Here is a 13,331-nt window from a genome sequence, read left to right on the forward strand (position 1 = left end):
GTGTGATGAGTTTAAACAGCTGGTGACTAGCGTAACGTGCTATTAATGCGTTATCATAAGGAGTGTCACGGATGAAAAAATGTGCATGTGTGTGAAGCATGCGAAGCCAGTCACGTGGTAACAGTAGAGAGGGTTTGGAAGATCTGAAGCTTTCTAGAACGCGTCCGTATGTATGCGTATATATAGTGCTCCTGAGGATTGTCTGTTTTTGAACAACGCTTTGGAATGTGGGGAACGCGGTATAAAGCTTTAATACCTGGACCTCAAAGCGGTGCGACGTAGCGCTAATGCATTTCTCTCGCATTTACCGCTGAACCACTACTCAATTTTTCATTCACTATTACTTCACTCTCATTCATTTCACATTGGCAACATATGTCCACACCTGGAGCACACTAGATACATCGGCAACTTCAGCGACCACCTGAAGAGGCGTGCTTCAGCATCGTTAACCTTGCGTTATCTGTGGCGCGATATGGGCTCGCCGTGAAGGGAGCAGTGCCACTCTACGTCCAGGATCACCAGGCTTCCTGTTTTAGGCTTTCGGCATAGCTGATTTTTTAATCTCTCAAAAGCTTTGCAGAGTAATATGCACTGGGAGGGCGTTTGCCTTCATCCTCTTTCTCTTTTAATACGCCACAAAATACTTTCATTAGGAGCAAACAACGCTCTAGGAGAGCATTGATACATGACTAAGAGCGGTCAAATCAACGAATAGACAAGCTGAGCCAACACCGATGGAGGTGCGATAGATGTGGGCAGGCCTGTCTAACGCACACACAGGAGGTGCGTGCCATTCGGTACTGAATAGCGACGTATTTAAGCTTCGGCATTTTGCTCTCTTTGAGTGCTCGGCTAAGCAAGCACTTCCGGGTAGAGCAGTTCGTGTAAAGCCAAGCGATGAGGCTGCCATTTTGCAAGAAATTTCTCAGTTTGCGTGAGTGCTTTTCTACGACTTAATGGTGATGTTATTTTGCAGAATCGCCGCTACTACCTCATCCCTTGGATAGTATGGGTGTCAGCGAGCTGCATTATACTAATCATCCTATGGTGCCTTCGGGCGATCATCGCCATCAAGGATCAGGTACAAAAGCACATTGCCCTTTATACTAAACTGGGAGAGAACTCTCTGAAAAATAAACCGTCACGAAATTTAACCTAGGTAGTTGATCTGATGTAGACTCACCAGGTAAGTTTGCTAACCATAAATTAAAAAAAAAAACTATGCTAGAAGGAGAAAGTGATGCGCCGACTTTGAAGTTATTATCCAGTTTAAGCTCCAGAGTAGATTGAAATCAAAGATTGCCGAGGCGGTGCACTCAGCCTCTGCATCGAAGTCTTCCACAAGTGGACAGCCTCGAGTACGCATTGACACAGATGGACATAAACGGATTAGTTCAATAATGCAAGGAGACTAAAATTTCCTATGTTGTATTAGTTATAAGGTCAATAGTGTAAACTGACTTTGTGAAAACTGACCCTGGCAAACCTTTGACACCCCAACTCTGCCGAGTGAGGCTAGCTCAGCAGGACTAACAGACATTGTTTGGGATATCATTGGCCCTAGTGAGATTAGAACTCAAGGCTTATACAGTGCTGATTAACGGCCGTGTCATCTCCTATAGAAGCCTCCCAGATAAGAAGCAATACGGGATAGGATTCCTGATCTATATGGACATAGCGAGCAGTATTATTCAACAGCATTATTCATAGGGTAGCAGTACTCGTAATCAAACTTAATGATAGATTAAACGTATAGATTAAAGGTACTACAAGCGTACGCTCCAACGTATAGTTACGATGATCATGAAGTTGATCAGTTTTATGACGCCGTTGAATTAGTGATGAGAAAAGTGGAAACTCACTATATTGTAGTAATGGGGACTTCAAAACAAAAGGGAATAAAAAGCAGGCTGGTTAACATCATCATCATCATCAGCCTGGTTACGCCCATTGCAGGGCAAAGGCCTCTCCCATACTTCTCCAACAACCCCGGTCATGTAGTAATTGTGGCCATGTCATCCCTGCAAACTTCTTAATCTCATCCGCCCACCTAACTTTCTGCCGCCCCCTCCTACGCTTCCCTTCCTTTGGAATCCAGTCCGCAACCCTTAATAACCATCGGTTATCTTCCCTCCTCATTGCATGTCCTGCCCATGCCCATTTCTTTTTCTTGATTTCAACTAAGATGTCATTAACTCGTGTTTGTTTCCTCACCCAATCTGCTCTTTTCTTATCCCTTAACGTTACACCCATCATTCTTCTTTCCATATCTCGTTGCGTCGTTCTCAATTTAAGTGGAACCCTTTTCGTAAGCCTCCAGGTTTGTGCCCCGTAGGTGAGTACTGGTGAGACACAGCTATTATACACTTTTCTCTTGAGGGATAATGGCAACCTGCTGTTCATGATCTGACAATGCCTGCCAAACGCACCCCAGCCCATTCTTATTCTTCTGATTATTTCCGTCTCATGATGCGCATCCGCCGTCACTACCTGCCCTAAGTAGATGTATTCCCTTACCACTTCCTGTGCCTCACTACCTATTCTAAATTGCTGTTCTCTTCGGAGACTGTTAAACATTACTTTAGTTTTCTGCAGATTAATTTTTAGACCCACTCTTCTGCTTTGCCTCTCCAGGTCAGTGAGCATTCATTGCAATTGGTCCCCTGAGTTACTAAGCAAGGCAATATCATCAGCGAATCGCAAGTTGCTAAGGTATTCTCCATTAACTTTTATCCCCAATTCTTCCCAATACAGCTCTCTGAATACCTCCTGTGAACACGCTGTAAATAGCATTGGAGAGATCATATCTCCCTGCCTGACGCCTTTCTTTATTGGGATTTTGTTGCTTTCTTTACGGAGGACTATGGTGGCTGTGGAGCCGCTATAGATATCTTGCAGTATTTTTACATACGGCTCGTCTACACCCTGATTCCGTAATGCCTCCATGACTGCTGAGGTTTCGACAGAATCAAACGCCTTCTCGTAATCAATGAAAGCAATATATAAGGGTTGGTTATATTCCGCACATTTCTCTATCACCTGATGAATACTGTGAATGTGGTCTATTGTTGAGTAGCCTTTACAGAATCCTGCCTGCTCCTTTGGTTGACAGAAGTCTAAGGTGCTCCTGATTCTATTTGCGATTACCTTAGTAAATAGTTTGTAGGCAACTGACAGTAAGCTGATTGGTCTATAATTTTTCAAGTCATTGGCGTCCCCTTTGTTATGGATTAGGATTATATTAGCGTTCTTCCAAGATTCCGGTACGCTCAAGGTCATGACGCATTGCGTATACAAAGTGGCCAGTTTCTCTAGAACAATCTGCCCACTATCCTTCAAGAAATCTGCTGTTACCTGATCCTCCCCAGCTGCCTTCCCCCTTTGCATAGCTCCCAAGGCTTTCTTTCCTTCTTCCGGCGTTACCTGTGGGATTTCAAATTCCGTTAGACTATTCTCTCTTCCATTATCGTCGTGGGTGCCACTGGTAGTGTATAAATCTCTGTAGAACTCCTCAGCCACTGGAACTATCTCATCCATGTTAGTAATTATATTGCCGGCTTTGTCTCTTAACGCATACACCTGATTCATGCCAATTCCTGGTTTCTTCTGCACTGCTTTTAGGCTTCCTCCGTTCCTCAGAGCACGTTCAATTCTATCCATATTATACTTCCTTATGTCAGCTGTCTTACGCTTGTTGATTAACTTCGAATGTTCTGCCAGTTCTATTATAGCTGTAGGGTTAGAGGCTTTCATACACTGGCGTTTCTTGATCAGATCTTATTCTCCTGCGAAAGCTTACTGGTATCCTGTCTAACGGAGTTACCACCAACTTTTATTGCACACTCAATTATGATGCCCACAAGGTTGTTGTTCATTGCTTAAACACTAATGTCCTCTTCTTGTGTTAAAGCCGAATACCTGTTCTGTAGCTTGATCAGGAATTCCTCTACTTTCCCTCCTACCGCTAACTCATTCATCAACTTCTTATGTGCCAGTTTCTTCCAGTCCCTCCTCAGGTCTAGGCTAATTCGAGTTCTTACCATCCTATGGTCACTGCAGCGCACCTTGCTGGGCACGTCCACATCTTGTATGATGCGAATCAGTATGAAGTCTGTTTCATTTCTTGTCTCGCCATTCGGGCTCCTCCACATCCACTTTCGGCTATCTCGCTTGCGGAAGAAGGTATTCATTATCCGCATATTATTCTGTTCAGCAAACTCTACTAATAACTCTACCCTGCTGTTCCTAGTGCCTATGCCATATTCCCCCACTGCCTTGTCTCCAGCCTGCTTCTTGCCTACCTTGGCATTGAAGTCGCCCATCAGTATAGTGTATTTTGTTTTCACTCTAGGCATCACCGATTCCACGTCTTCATAGAAGCTTTCGACTTCCTGGTTATCATGACTGGATGTAGGGGCGTAGACCTGTACAACCTTCATTTTGTACCTCTTATTGAGTTTCACAACAAGTCCTGCAACCCTCTCGTTAATGCTATGACATTTCTGTATGTTACCAGCCATATTCTTATTAATCAGGAATCCGACTCCTAGTTCTCGTCTCTCCGCTAAGCCCCGGTAGCACAGGACATGCCCGCTTTTTAGCAATGTATATGCTTCCTTTGGCCTCCTAACTTCACTGAGCCCTATTATATCCCATTTACTACCCTCTAATTCCTCCAATAGCACTGCTGGACTTGCCTCGCTAGATAACGTTCAAGGGTTAAATGTTGCCAGGTTCGTATTCCAATGGCGGCCTGTCCGGAAGACGGTAACAACAAGCAATCAACAGCAATCAACAAGCAATCGGTAACTACGGCGTCGATTGTAAGAACGCTAAAGGATATATGCTAGTAGAATTCGCAGAAACGAATAAGCTAGGAATAGTGAACACTTGTTTCAGGATGCGCAGGAACAGAAAGTGGATCCGGAATCACATTAACGGTGAAAGAAGAAATGAAACTAATTTCATACTTTCTGCCGATACCAGCATAGTGCAGGACGCGTTTGGTAGTGTAAAGTGCAGTCATCGCACGTTCGTGCGGGCTAGAATTCACCTCAATTTGAAGAGAGAAAGAGTAAAATTGGCCAAGAAAGAAGAGGCCAACCTAGAAGCAGTAAGGCTAAGAGCAAACACCTTAAGGCTTCTACTTGGAAACAAATATGCAGTCTTAGAACAGAGAGATGAAGATGACATAAAGGTAATGAATCAAACCGCAACTAGGCTGCCTCCAGAGGAAGAAATTGAAGTGGAAGGCAAGGTACCAAGGCAACCAGTAGACCAGCTCTCCAAAGTAACAAAGGACGTAATAAAGACTCAATCTAATAAACTCAAGAGATAAGGTAGAATTCGGTGAACTGCCAAAACTGAACAACAAAGCGAAAATAATGTAAATTCGAAATTAGAAGGCGAGAAAGACTGAAGAAGTCGTAAAAATGAACGGAGCCTGAAATCAATGAGGAGGACAGTTGGCATGGGAGAAACCAAGTTGTATACACTAGAAGATCAGCAGGGCAATGCCATCAGCGATCTCGAAGGTATAGTAAAAGCAGCGGAAGGTTTCTCTACTGACCTGTAAAGTACCCAGAGGAATCAGGATACCTCAATTCGAAGCAGTATTCTTCTCCTATAACAAGCGAGGAGGTCAGAAAGATCTTGCCAGACATGAAACGAGGAAGAGTGGCACAGTCGATTTAATCGAATATGCAGGTGACATAATGCTTGAAAAACTGGCGGCTCTATATACGAAGTGTCTATAAACTTGAAGGGTCCCAGAAAACTGGAACAATGCAAATATTATACTAATCCACATTAATGCAGGCGTTAAACAATTGAAAAATTATCGGCGCATTAGCTTACTCCCAGTACTATATAAAATATTCACCAAGATAATTTGCAATAAAATAAGGTCAACACTGAACTTTAGTCAACCAAGGGAACAGGCTGGCTTCAGGAAGAGATACTCTACAATGGTTTATATCCATGTCATTAGTCAGGTAATTGAGAAATCCGCAGAGTACAATGGCCATATGGCTATATGGCTATATGGCTATATGGAGTACTATATGGCTTTCATGGATTACGAAAAGGCATTTAATTCAGCAGAGATACCAGCACTCATAGCGGCATTACGTAGTCAAGAAGTACAGACCGCCTACATAAATATCTTGGAAAATATGTACAGAGATTCCACAGCCACCTTAATTCTACACAAGAAAAGTAGGAAGGTACCTATAAAGAAAAGGGGTCAGACAAGAAGGCACAATTGCTCCAATGCTAATTACTGCATGCTTGGAAGAAGTATTGAAGGTATTAAATTGGGAATGCTTAGGATCGACGGAAAATATCTCAGCAACCTTCGGTTTGCAGATGACATTTCTTGTTCAGCAACACGCAGATGAGTCACAACAAATGATGGAGGACCTTAACAGAGGTAGAGTAAGAGTGGGGTTGAAGAGTAATATGCAGAAGACAAAGTTAGTGATCAGCAGCCGGGCAAGGAAACAAGAGTTCAGGATCGCGAGTCAGCCTCTAGAGTCTGTGAATGAGTACGTTTATCTAGGTCATTTATTCACAGGGAACCGTGATCACGAGAAGGAAACTCATAGAAAAGTAAAAATGGTTTGGATGGCATACCGCAGACATTCTCAGCTCCTGACTGGAAGCTTACCATTATCATTGAAAAGGAAGGTGTACAATCAGTACATTTCACTGGTACTAATATATGGGGCAGATATTTGGTGACTGACAAAGAATGTTGAGAACAAGTTAAAGACTGCGAAAAGAGCGATGGAAAGAAGAATTCTAGGCATAACGTTAAGGGACAGAAATAGAGCGATTTGGATCTAAGCGCAAACGGGTATAGCCGATATTCTATTTGACATCAAGAGAAAAAAGATGGAGCTGGGCAGGTCATGTTATGTGCAGGTTAGGTAACAGTTGGACCATTACGGTTACAGAATGGGTATGAAGTTCCGGAAGGGAAGCAGTAGAGCCCGGCAGATGACTAAATGGGGAGGTGAAATTAGGGAATTCGCGAGCGCTAGTTGTAATTGGTTGGCGCAGGACAGGGGTAATTAGAGAACGCAGGGAGATGCCTTCACCCTGCAGTGGACATAAAATAGGCTGATGATGATTATGAAATATAGGCCAACAACCATGTGGTAACGAATGGCATAGCGGGCATCAGAGTATGCGTAGATGCCTTGGCTGCCGGTGCATGGACACTTATAAGGCAACAGCGCTATGTCAGAACTAAGATCTACAGGTCCATGCATTTCCACAAAATTGGCCTCCAAACCCAGAGTAATGATAATGAGCTCGACAGCGAGGGCGACCAATATATAGAGCGTGCAAGCCCCAAAGAAAGTTATTTTTTCTCTTAAGTGGAAACAAACTGGAGATACTCTGTAGCCTCAACTATAGAAAAATATAGTACAGCAGGCCGAAACGATGACAATACAGTCGAAGCTATCAGAATAGTCGCTGAAATCTGAAGTGTACCTTTATGCTATGCCCGTTATAATTGTTGCTGACAGGCATTTTCCCGAGAGAAAGAGACTCGCGAGAATGGTGGTGTTTCATAAAAGTTGCTCTCAAATTAACGTAAATTAAGAATAAGACATTCATGTACGTGCAAGCTTGTCAAAACTATATAGGAATCCATATCAACATATCTCTGTCCTATTCCATATACTATGTGTTATAGATCATGTCATGTTAAGCGCACCCTTATTTTTGTGTGTATAAGTCATTGTGTAAACATGTGCTGTATTGCAGAATTCTTTGATATCTTCCTTCCTTTCTTTATTACTTTTTTATTGTTGTTTCTTCTTTTTTGCATTGTAACGAGATGACGCTTTACTTGTTTCCACCTTTGTTTCTTTTTTTTTCTTGTGTTTCACATGTTATTAGCTTGTCAACCCATTTATCTATATCCCACTCCTGCCTATGGCCTGTAAAACAAACTGGTAGTAGGAAATAAAAAAAAGAAATTTACCTACTTATAGGGGTAAAACGCACCCGTCTATTGATGAGCAGAAGTTTTTTAACATATGTGCACAGATTTGGCACTCCCAATTATAGAAAAAAATTTATTAGCAATGCAATTGGATTACTAATTTGTGTTTTTTTTGGTTGGTGTTAGAGTCTAACGATCATATCAGAGTTCTGCGAGAGAGTGGTTTTCTTGACTGTGAATAATTCGCTATGTTATTAGCACGCCTCGAACATATGGAATTTGCATACTGTAGGTAAAGATTATTGCAGCAGCTGTATTCAGAATATGATTATCTTGCACAGCGCCATTTGTCCAGCTAAACAGCTGCAATATCTATCTCCACATTAAAAAAAATCATATTACTTTCAGTGAAGCTATAAATACAACGTCCAATGAAATAGCATCTCCTGACCTACTGCACTGCATGAATGAAAACTGTGATTTAATCAAAAGGTTGTGTTGTACATATCTCTAAACATACAGTATTACGAATTTCGCTTTGCTTACTTGTTGCTTACCCTTTATTATAATTCTGTATCCGTTGATTTTTACCTGAGACTCGACTTAACCCTTCGAGCATTGTATAAATGACAGGGCGATAATCAGGCAGAGAATATCTGCGTTTAGCTTTTTCATCAAAATATAAGTCCCGTTTAAAAATATGGCAGAAATACAGCGCTGAATCAACTAATAAATACATAAAAGATAACATGAATACTCGGTGGGCCAAAAGACCGTATTAAATATTAATAAGAGCTTTACTGGAATGCTGAAATGGGCGCGAGTTTTAATTGCGTATCCATTTTAGCTAACCAGCGCAGAAATCACATTCATAAGAGGACAAGAACGTACACAGTAGACTGTCTTCCAACCGGTGGTCACACACACACACAAAGAAGAAAGGGGTTTAACCGCGGGGTCCGATTTTTTGGTAGTCATATCATAAGAAGCCAACAAATACTCATACGAAGGACAACATAGGGGAAATTACTTGTGTTTAGTAAATGAAATAAAGAAATGATCGTTTCGTTATTTCATTTAATAAGCACAAGTAATTTCCCCTATGTTGTCCTTGGTATCAGTGTTTGTTGGCTTCTTGTGATATGACACACACAGAGAGACACACAAGTCCGTGGTATATATTGCGCATACAAGTTGTCAGAAGGTGAATTTTTGCGCTCGTTAGCTAATGCAAATAAAAGCACAGTTCAAGAAATTATTCATTGAAAAGAGGGGGAACCAATGTGTTGGCCAATGATGAGCAGGCGATGTTCTCGTAGGCTGAATATTATCGAAACAATGCGTCGTTCTGGACACTGCGTTTGTCTAGGCCATTTGTCGGGTCTGAGGAGGTAACTAGTGAGACGGCGTAGCCGGTACTAAGGTATTTGCTGTTGAATTAAATATAGCATGGTTTTTAGGACACCACGGAAACATGCTGCCTTCGTCGTATTGTTGCGTCGTCATGATCGCATAAAATGCGAAACTGAAAGACATCAGCTTTTTTTTTTAGTGAATGTCAAGAGCAACTTGCGGCTGTCTGATAGCGATAAGAAATTACACCACCACGCGCTATAGAAAGTAAGAGTGTTTGAATTGCACTGCGATCATCTTACATCTGTGAAATGGACATTTCAGGTGCTGACTGACATCGCGTTGCTGGGAGCTGCTCTGGTGTTGTTCAGCTTACAGGTAGGGAAGAGATGTCTTCTTTATCAATTACTGTTGCTGCGGGTCCGAGGTGCGCACATGTGCATGAAGTATTGCATTGCTTCACAGGCTTGAGAACTTATCCTAACTAGGGAAAGGTAGGCATAGCTTTGACGAAATAGCAAACGGATGTTTTCAACCAAAGCATACGTTGCGCATTATGCGATAGCGCAAATTATATCTAAAGAATATTTAATGAATAAAGAGAAATGGAGCAAGCGTTATGAAAACTGCGCAGCACATAATATATCATTGTAGTTTCTGAAAATCTTTGCCAGAGAAACTTGATCTAGGAGGCGTTGTGACACCAGTTTTACTAAGCTTATCGAACTCTTGGTTCTTGCAGGTGTACTTCATACTGGTTGTCTTATCGCATTACCAGAACATGAAGAACTCGTCTCGTCAATTATCTGTTGTTATAAAGATGTGAAGGTGGAACAAGAACATGTACATAGAAATAAATATTTTTTTTACATCTGCCAATGTGTTGTTTGGTAATACGTGCCTTTGTTTCCATTGAATACGGTCGCATCAACAGGCAAGAGTGGCCGGAATCGGTAGTTTCAAACGATCTTTCATGCTGTAGTATTTATTAGACGCGTTGCCTTCACCTCTTACTGCCTTAGGAGCTCACCCAGAACTATGAATCATAAAGCAAGGAATATGGCATTATTGGAAAATCAAACGCTCTCATTGATATCAGTCACGGCCACTCAGCTACGAACAGCGATGCAAGCATTGCTTAGGTCACGCGCTTGAAGAGACCCATGCGACAGGGCGTTCAGCCGGCTATGAATACACTTGCAGAAGCAACTTACTGCGCAAACCGGACCTCAGTAGCCAGGGACACCGCAAAGGTGAAGCTGGTGGCGAGTGTGGCTGCTTTGCATAATAAGAGAAGGCAGAGGTGGTTAATAATTGGTTTATTTTAACGGGATTAGCATTATTCGACTGCTTCAAGTACTTTGTGTCCGTCCGTCCGTCCGTCCGTCCGTCCGTCCGTCCGTCCGTCCGTCTGTCTGTCTGTCTGTCTGTCTGTCTGTCTGTCTGTCTGTCTGTCTGTCTGTCTGTCTGTCTGTCTGTCTGTCTGTCTGCTCTTTTACGCCGACCCAGTGCCCGAAATTACAAGTCTACTAGCATGTGCCACCAAGTACTCGTGATCATTCCACCGTCGTCCTGCCGTTGTCATTGTTTCATGAATTCATGTCATGTCATCATCATCACTTCAGATTCGTCATCTCATTGTCGTCATCCTGTCGTCGTCATACCGCCTTCGTCGTTCTATCGAAGTCATTCTATCGTAATCATGCGCTAGTCAACGCGTCGTCGTGATACCACCTTCATCGTTACGTCGGCGTCATTCCTTCGTCATTACAAAGTTATAACTGCGTTATTGTAATACAGTCTTGGTGCAATCAGTCACTACTTCTCTTCAAACGGGATCCGACGCGCCGTCTGGGTAGCGTAAAGTGCATGGTCAAGAGCGAGTGACGCTTGACCATACAGGACGACCAGCGTGTGCGAGCGATCGTGTTCGCCCGCGCTGGTAAAGCGCCTCGCTGTAGAATAGGAAATGAGGAGGAGGCCGAAACTTTATTACAAGGAAATGCGGACCGGCAGGGTGGAAAGACAATCGGAAATCATACCGTGGGTAGGACTGCGAAAGCTCAAAGTAGCAGCGTTTATACCCCTTTTAGTTTTGCAACTCCTTCACTCGAGCCGGTGGTGACCTGTTCCTGGAGACTGTGAGGGCGCTGCTGTCGAGCTTTGCGTCAAGTGAGCGGCGCTGCTCTGCTGTCACGCGCACGCGGATTGCGGATGTTCGCATTACGTTTTGCGCTGGCAGACAATTTCATCTTCTCACTACGTGTGCCTTGTCACTGTACAATGTACACGTGGCCGGCTGTTAAGACCTTTTGCGTCCGGTCCAAATTCTCCGCTACCGGAAGCACGAGTACCTGTGACGTGCAGGTCAGCGAGTGTAGATATCGCGCGCATCTTTTAGTGTTTAGGCGCATATATTACAGCGTAAGCTGTTGCGGGCACATTTCAGTAGACGTGTCGCTTGGCGATATTTTGCACCGCTGCCGCCAGTGTCAGTCGCAGCTATTGCCAGGCTCCTGCCGACTATGGGCGAGTCGCCAAGAAATGGCTGGATGGTTTTGAAGAAGAATAAGAAGATTAAAAAGATGTGTTAAAAATGCTACACTCTAAAAAAAGAAAGTTCAGGGTACTCTCTTTGAGGGAGCAACTGGTTGTCCCACATTTCACTCTCTTTTCCACAGCAGATGGACCGCTTTGAAAAAGAGCAGAGTAAATCCCCCCGACAGTTTTAATACTATACCCCAAGGGAGTGCTAGTAATCTTTCGCAAAGTGCTAATACTCTCTCACCACAAGGGTAATAGCACTCCCCCAGTGTTCGCACTCCCCCAGACCAAGTGCTACTACTCCCCCAAACAGAGTGCTTGTACTCCTCCTAACAAAGAGATTTTACTCCAACACAGAGCGATTGTAATCTTCCCAGCAGTACGAACGCACTCACGATGTAGACCCATGTTCAGGAAACCATGTTACATGTGTGGAACATTTGATCCCTTCATAAGCAGCTCCCGCACTTATGCTTGGTGAATTGGATGTCAATGAAACATTTTGGTTAAAAAGTCATTAGTTTAATGGTCCGTCAAAAGACAAACTGAATAATATTCGAGAAACATACTGACACACACATAGACTCAGTTTACAATGATCTCCATGAACTGCACAACTGATCTTGTAATAAAACAAGTATATTTTCTAAAGTTTCACCAGTATTGCAGTGTAGAAATAACCTTTATTTTCAATTGGCTCCATCTTTTCAAAAATAAAGTATACAATGAAAAGGTAAACAGAATAAACGTGCGCAAACCCGCAAAGTATTGACCCATCGATAATAGAGAAATATGCGCCCCATTACTGGCAAAAAAACAACGCATTTCTTGCGCAATACGCATGCACTTATGTGACAGAGGTTACCAGATGAGCTGCTAAGCATGGGGCTGGTAACGTAGATAAATTGTGTAAAAACTTTTTTTTTGTGCCACATTCTAAGACACTAGCTCATTTGATAACATCCTCTACAATATCTTGAATCGTAGCGCGAAGTGACACAGACAGAGACTAGAAGCAGACAGGGCGAGCGCTCGTCTCTGCTTCTAGTCTATGTGTCACTTCGCGCTACAATTCAAGATCATGTTGCCGTACCAAGTCTCCCAACTTTCTATCCTTTTGCATCCTATACACGGTTTGGATGCTCCTGACTGAGACTACAGAGCATTTAGAAATGTGTGGTATATTCTCGTGCGAGGCCGCAAGTCTAGCTTTGGCTATAAATATTTCCCATAATATATGGACAGCACCCCATTGTTTCTAAGCGTGTATGCTGTCGTCGTTCTGCAGCAATATCCAGCTAGGTCTCAAAGCGGTACAGAGGCGCATTATATTTCCTATTCGGTTGGCGTCCTCACGAAAGTAGTTTCCTGGTGCTCTTGGGGTTGAACCGTCACACTTTCTCAAATAAATAAAATAAAATTTACAATATTATGTAATGTGTAGTATATGAGTGTAATACTGCAAGGAACATTG

General features: G+C 42.9%; 1 protein-coding gene across 2 annotated transcripts in view; it reads left to right on the forward strand.

Moving 5' to 3' along the window:
- LOC126524302 (uncharacterized) overlaps window positions 1–10,188 on the forward strand; it is a 95,083-nt gene extending 84,895 nt beyond the window's left edge. For both annotated transcript variants that reach the window (XM_050172642.3, XM_072287027.1), the window contains exons 4-6: window positions 980–1,084; window positions 9,638–9,691; window positions 10,056–10,188. In XM_050172642.3, coding sequence (XP_050028599.2) covers window positions 980–1,084; window positions 9,638–9,691; window positions 10,056–10,139 — 243 coding nt within the window. In that variant the 3' untranslated portion in view covers window positions 10,140–10,188. The remainder of the gene's footprint in view (window positions 1–979; window positions 1,085–9,637; window positions 9,692–10,055) is intronic.
- The last annotated feature ends 3,143 nt before the right edge of the window (window positions 10,189–13,331 follow it).

The sequence above is a fragment of the Dermacentor andersoni genome, chromosome 3 (assembly GCF_023375885.2).
Source record: "Dermacentor andersoni chromosome 3, qqDerAnde1_hic_scaffold, whole genome shotgun sequence".
NCBI lineage: Eukaryota > Metazoa > Arthropoda > Arachnida > Ixodida > Ixodidae > Dermacentor > Dermacentor andersoni.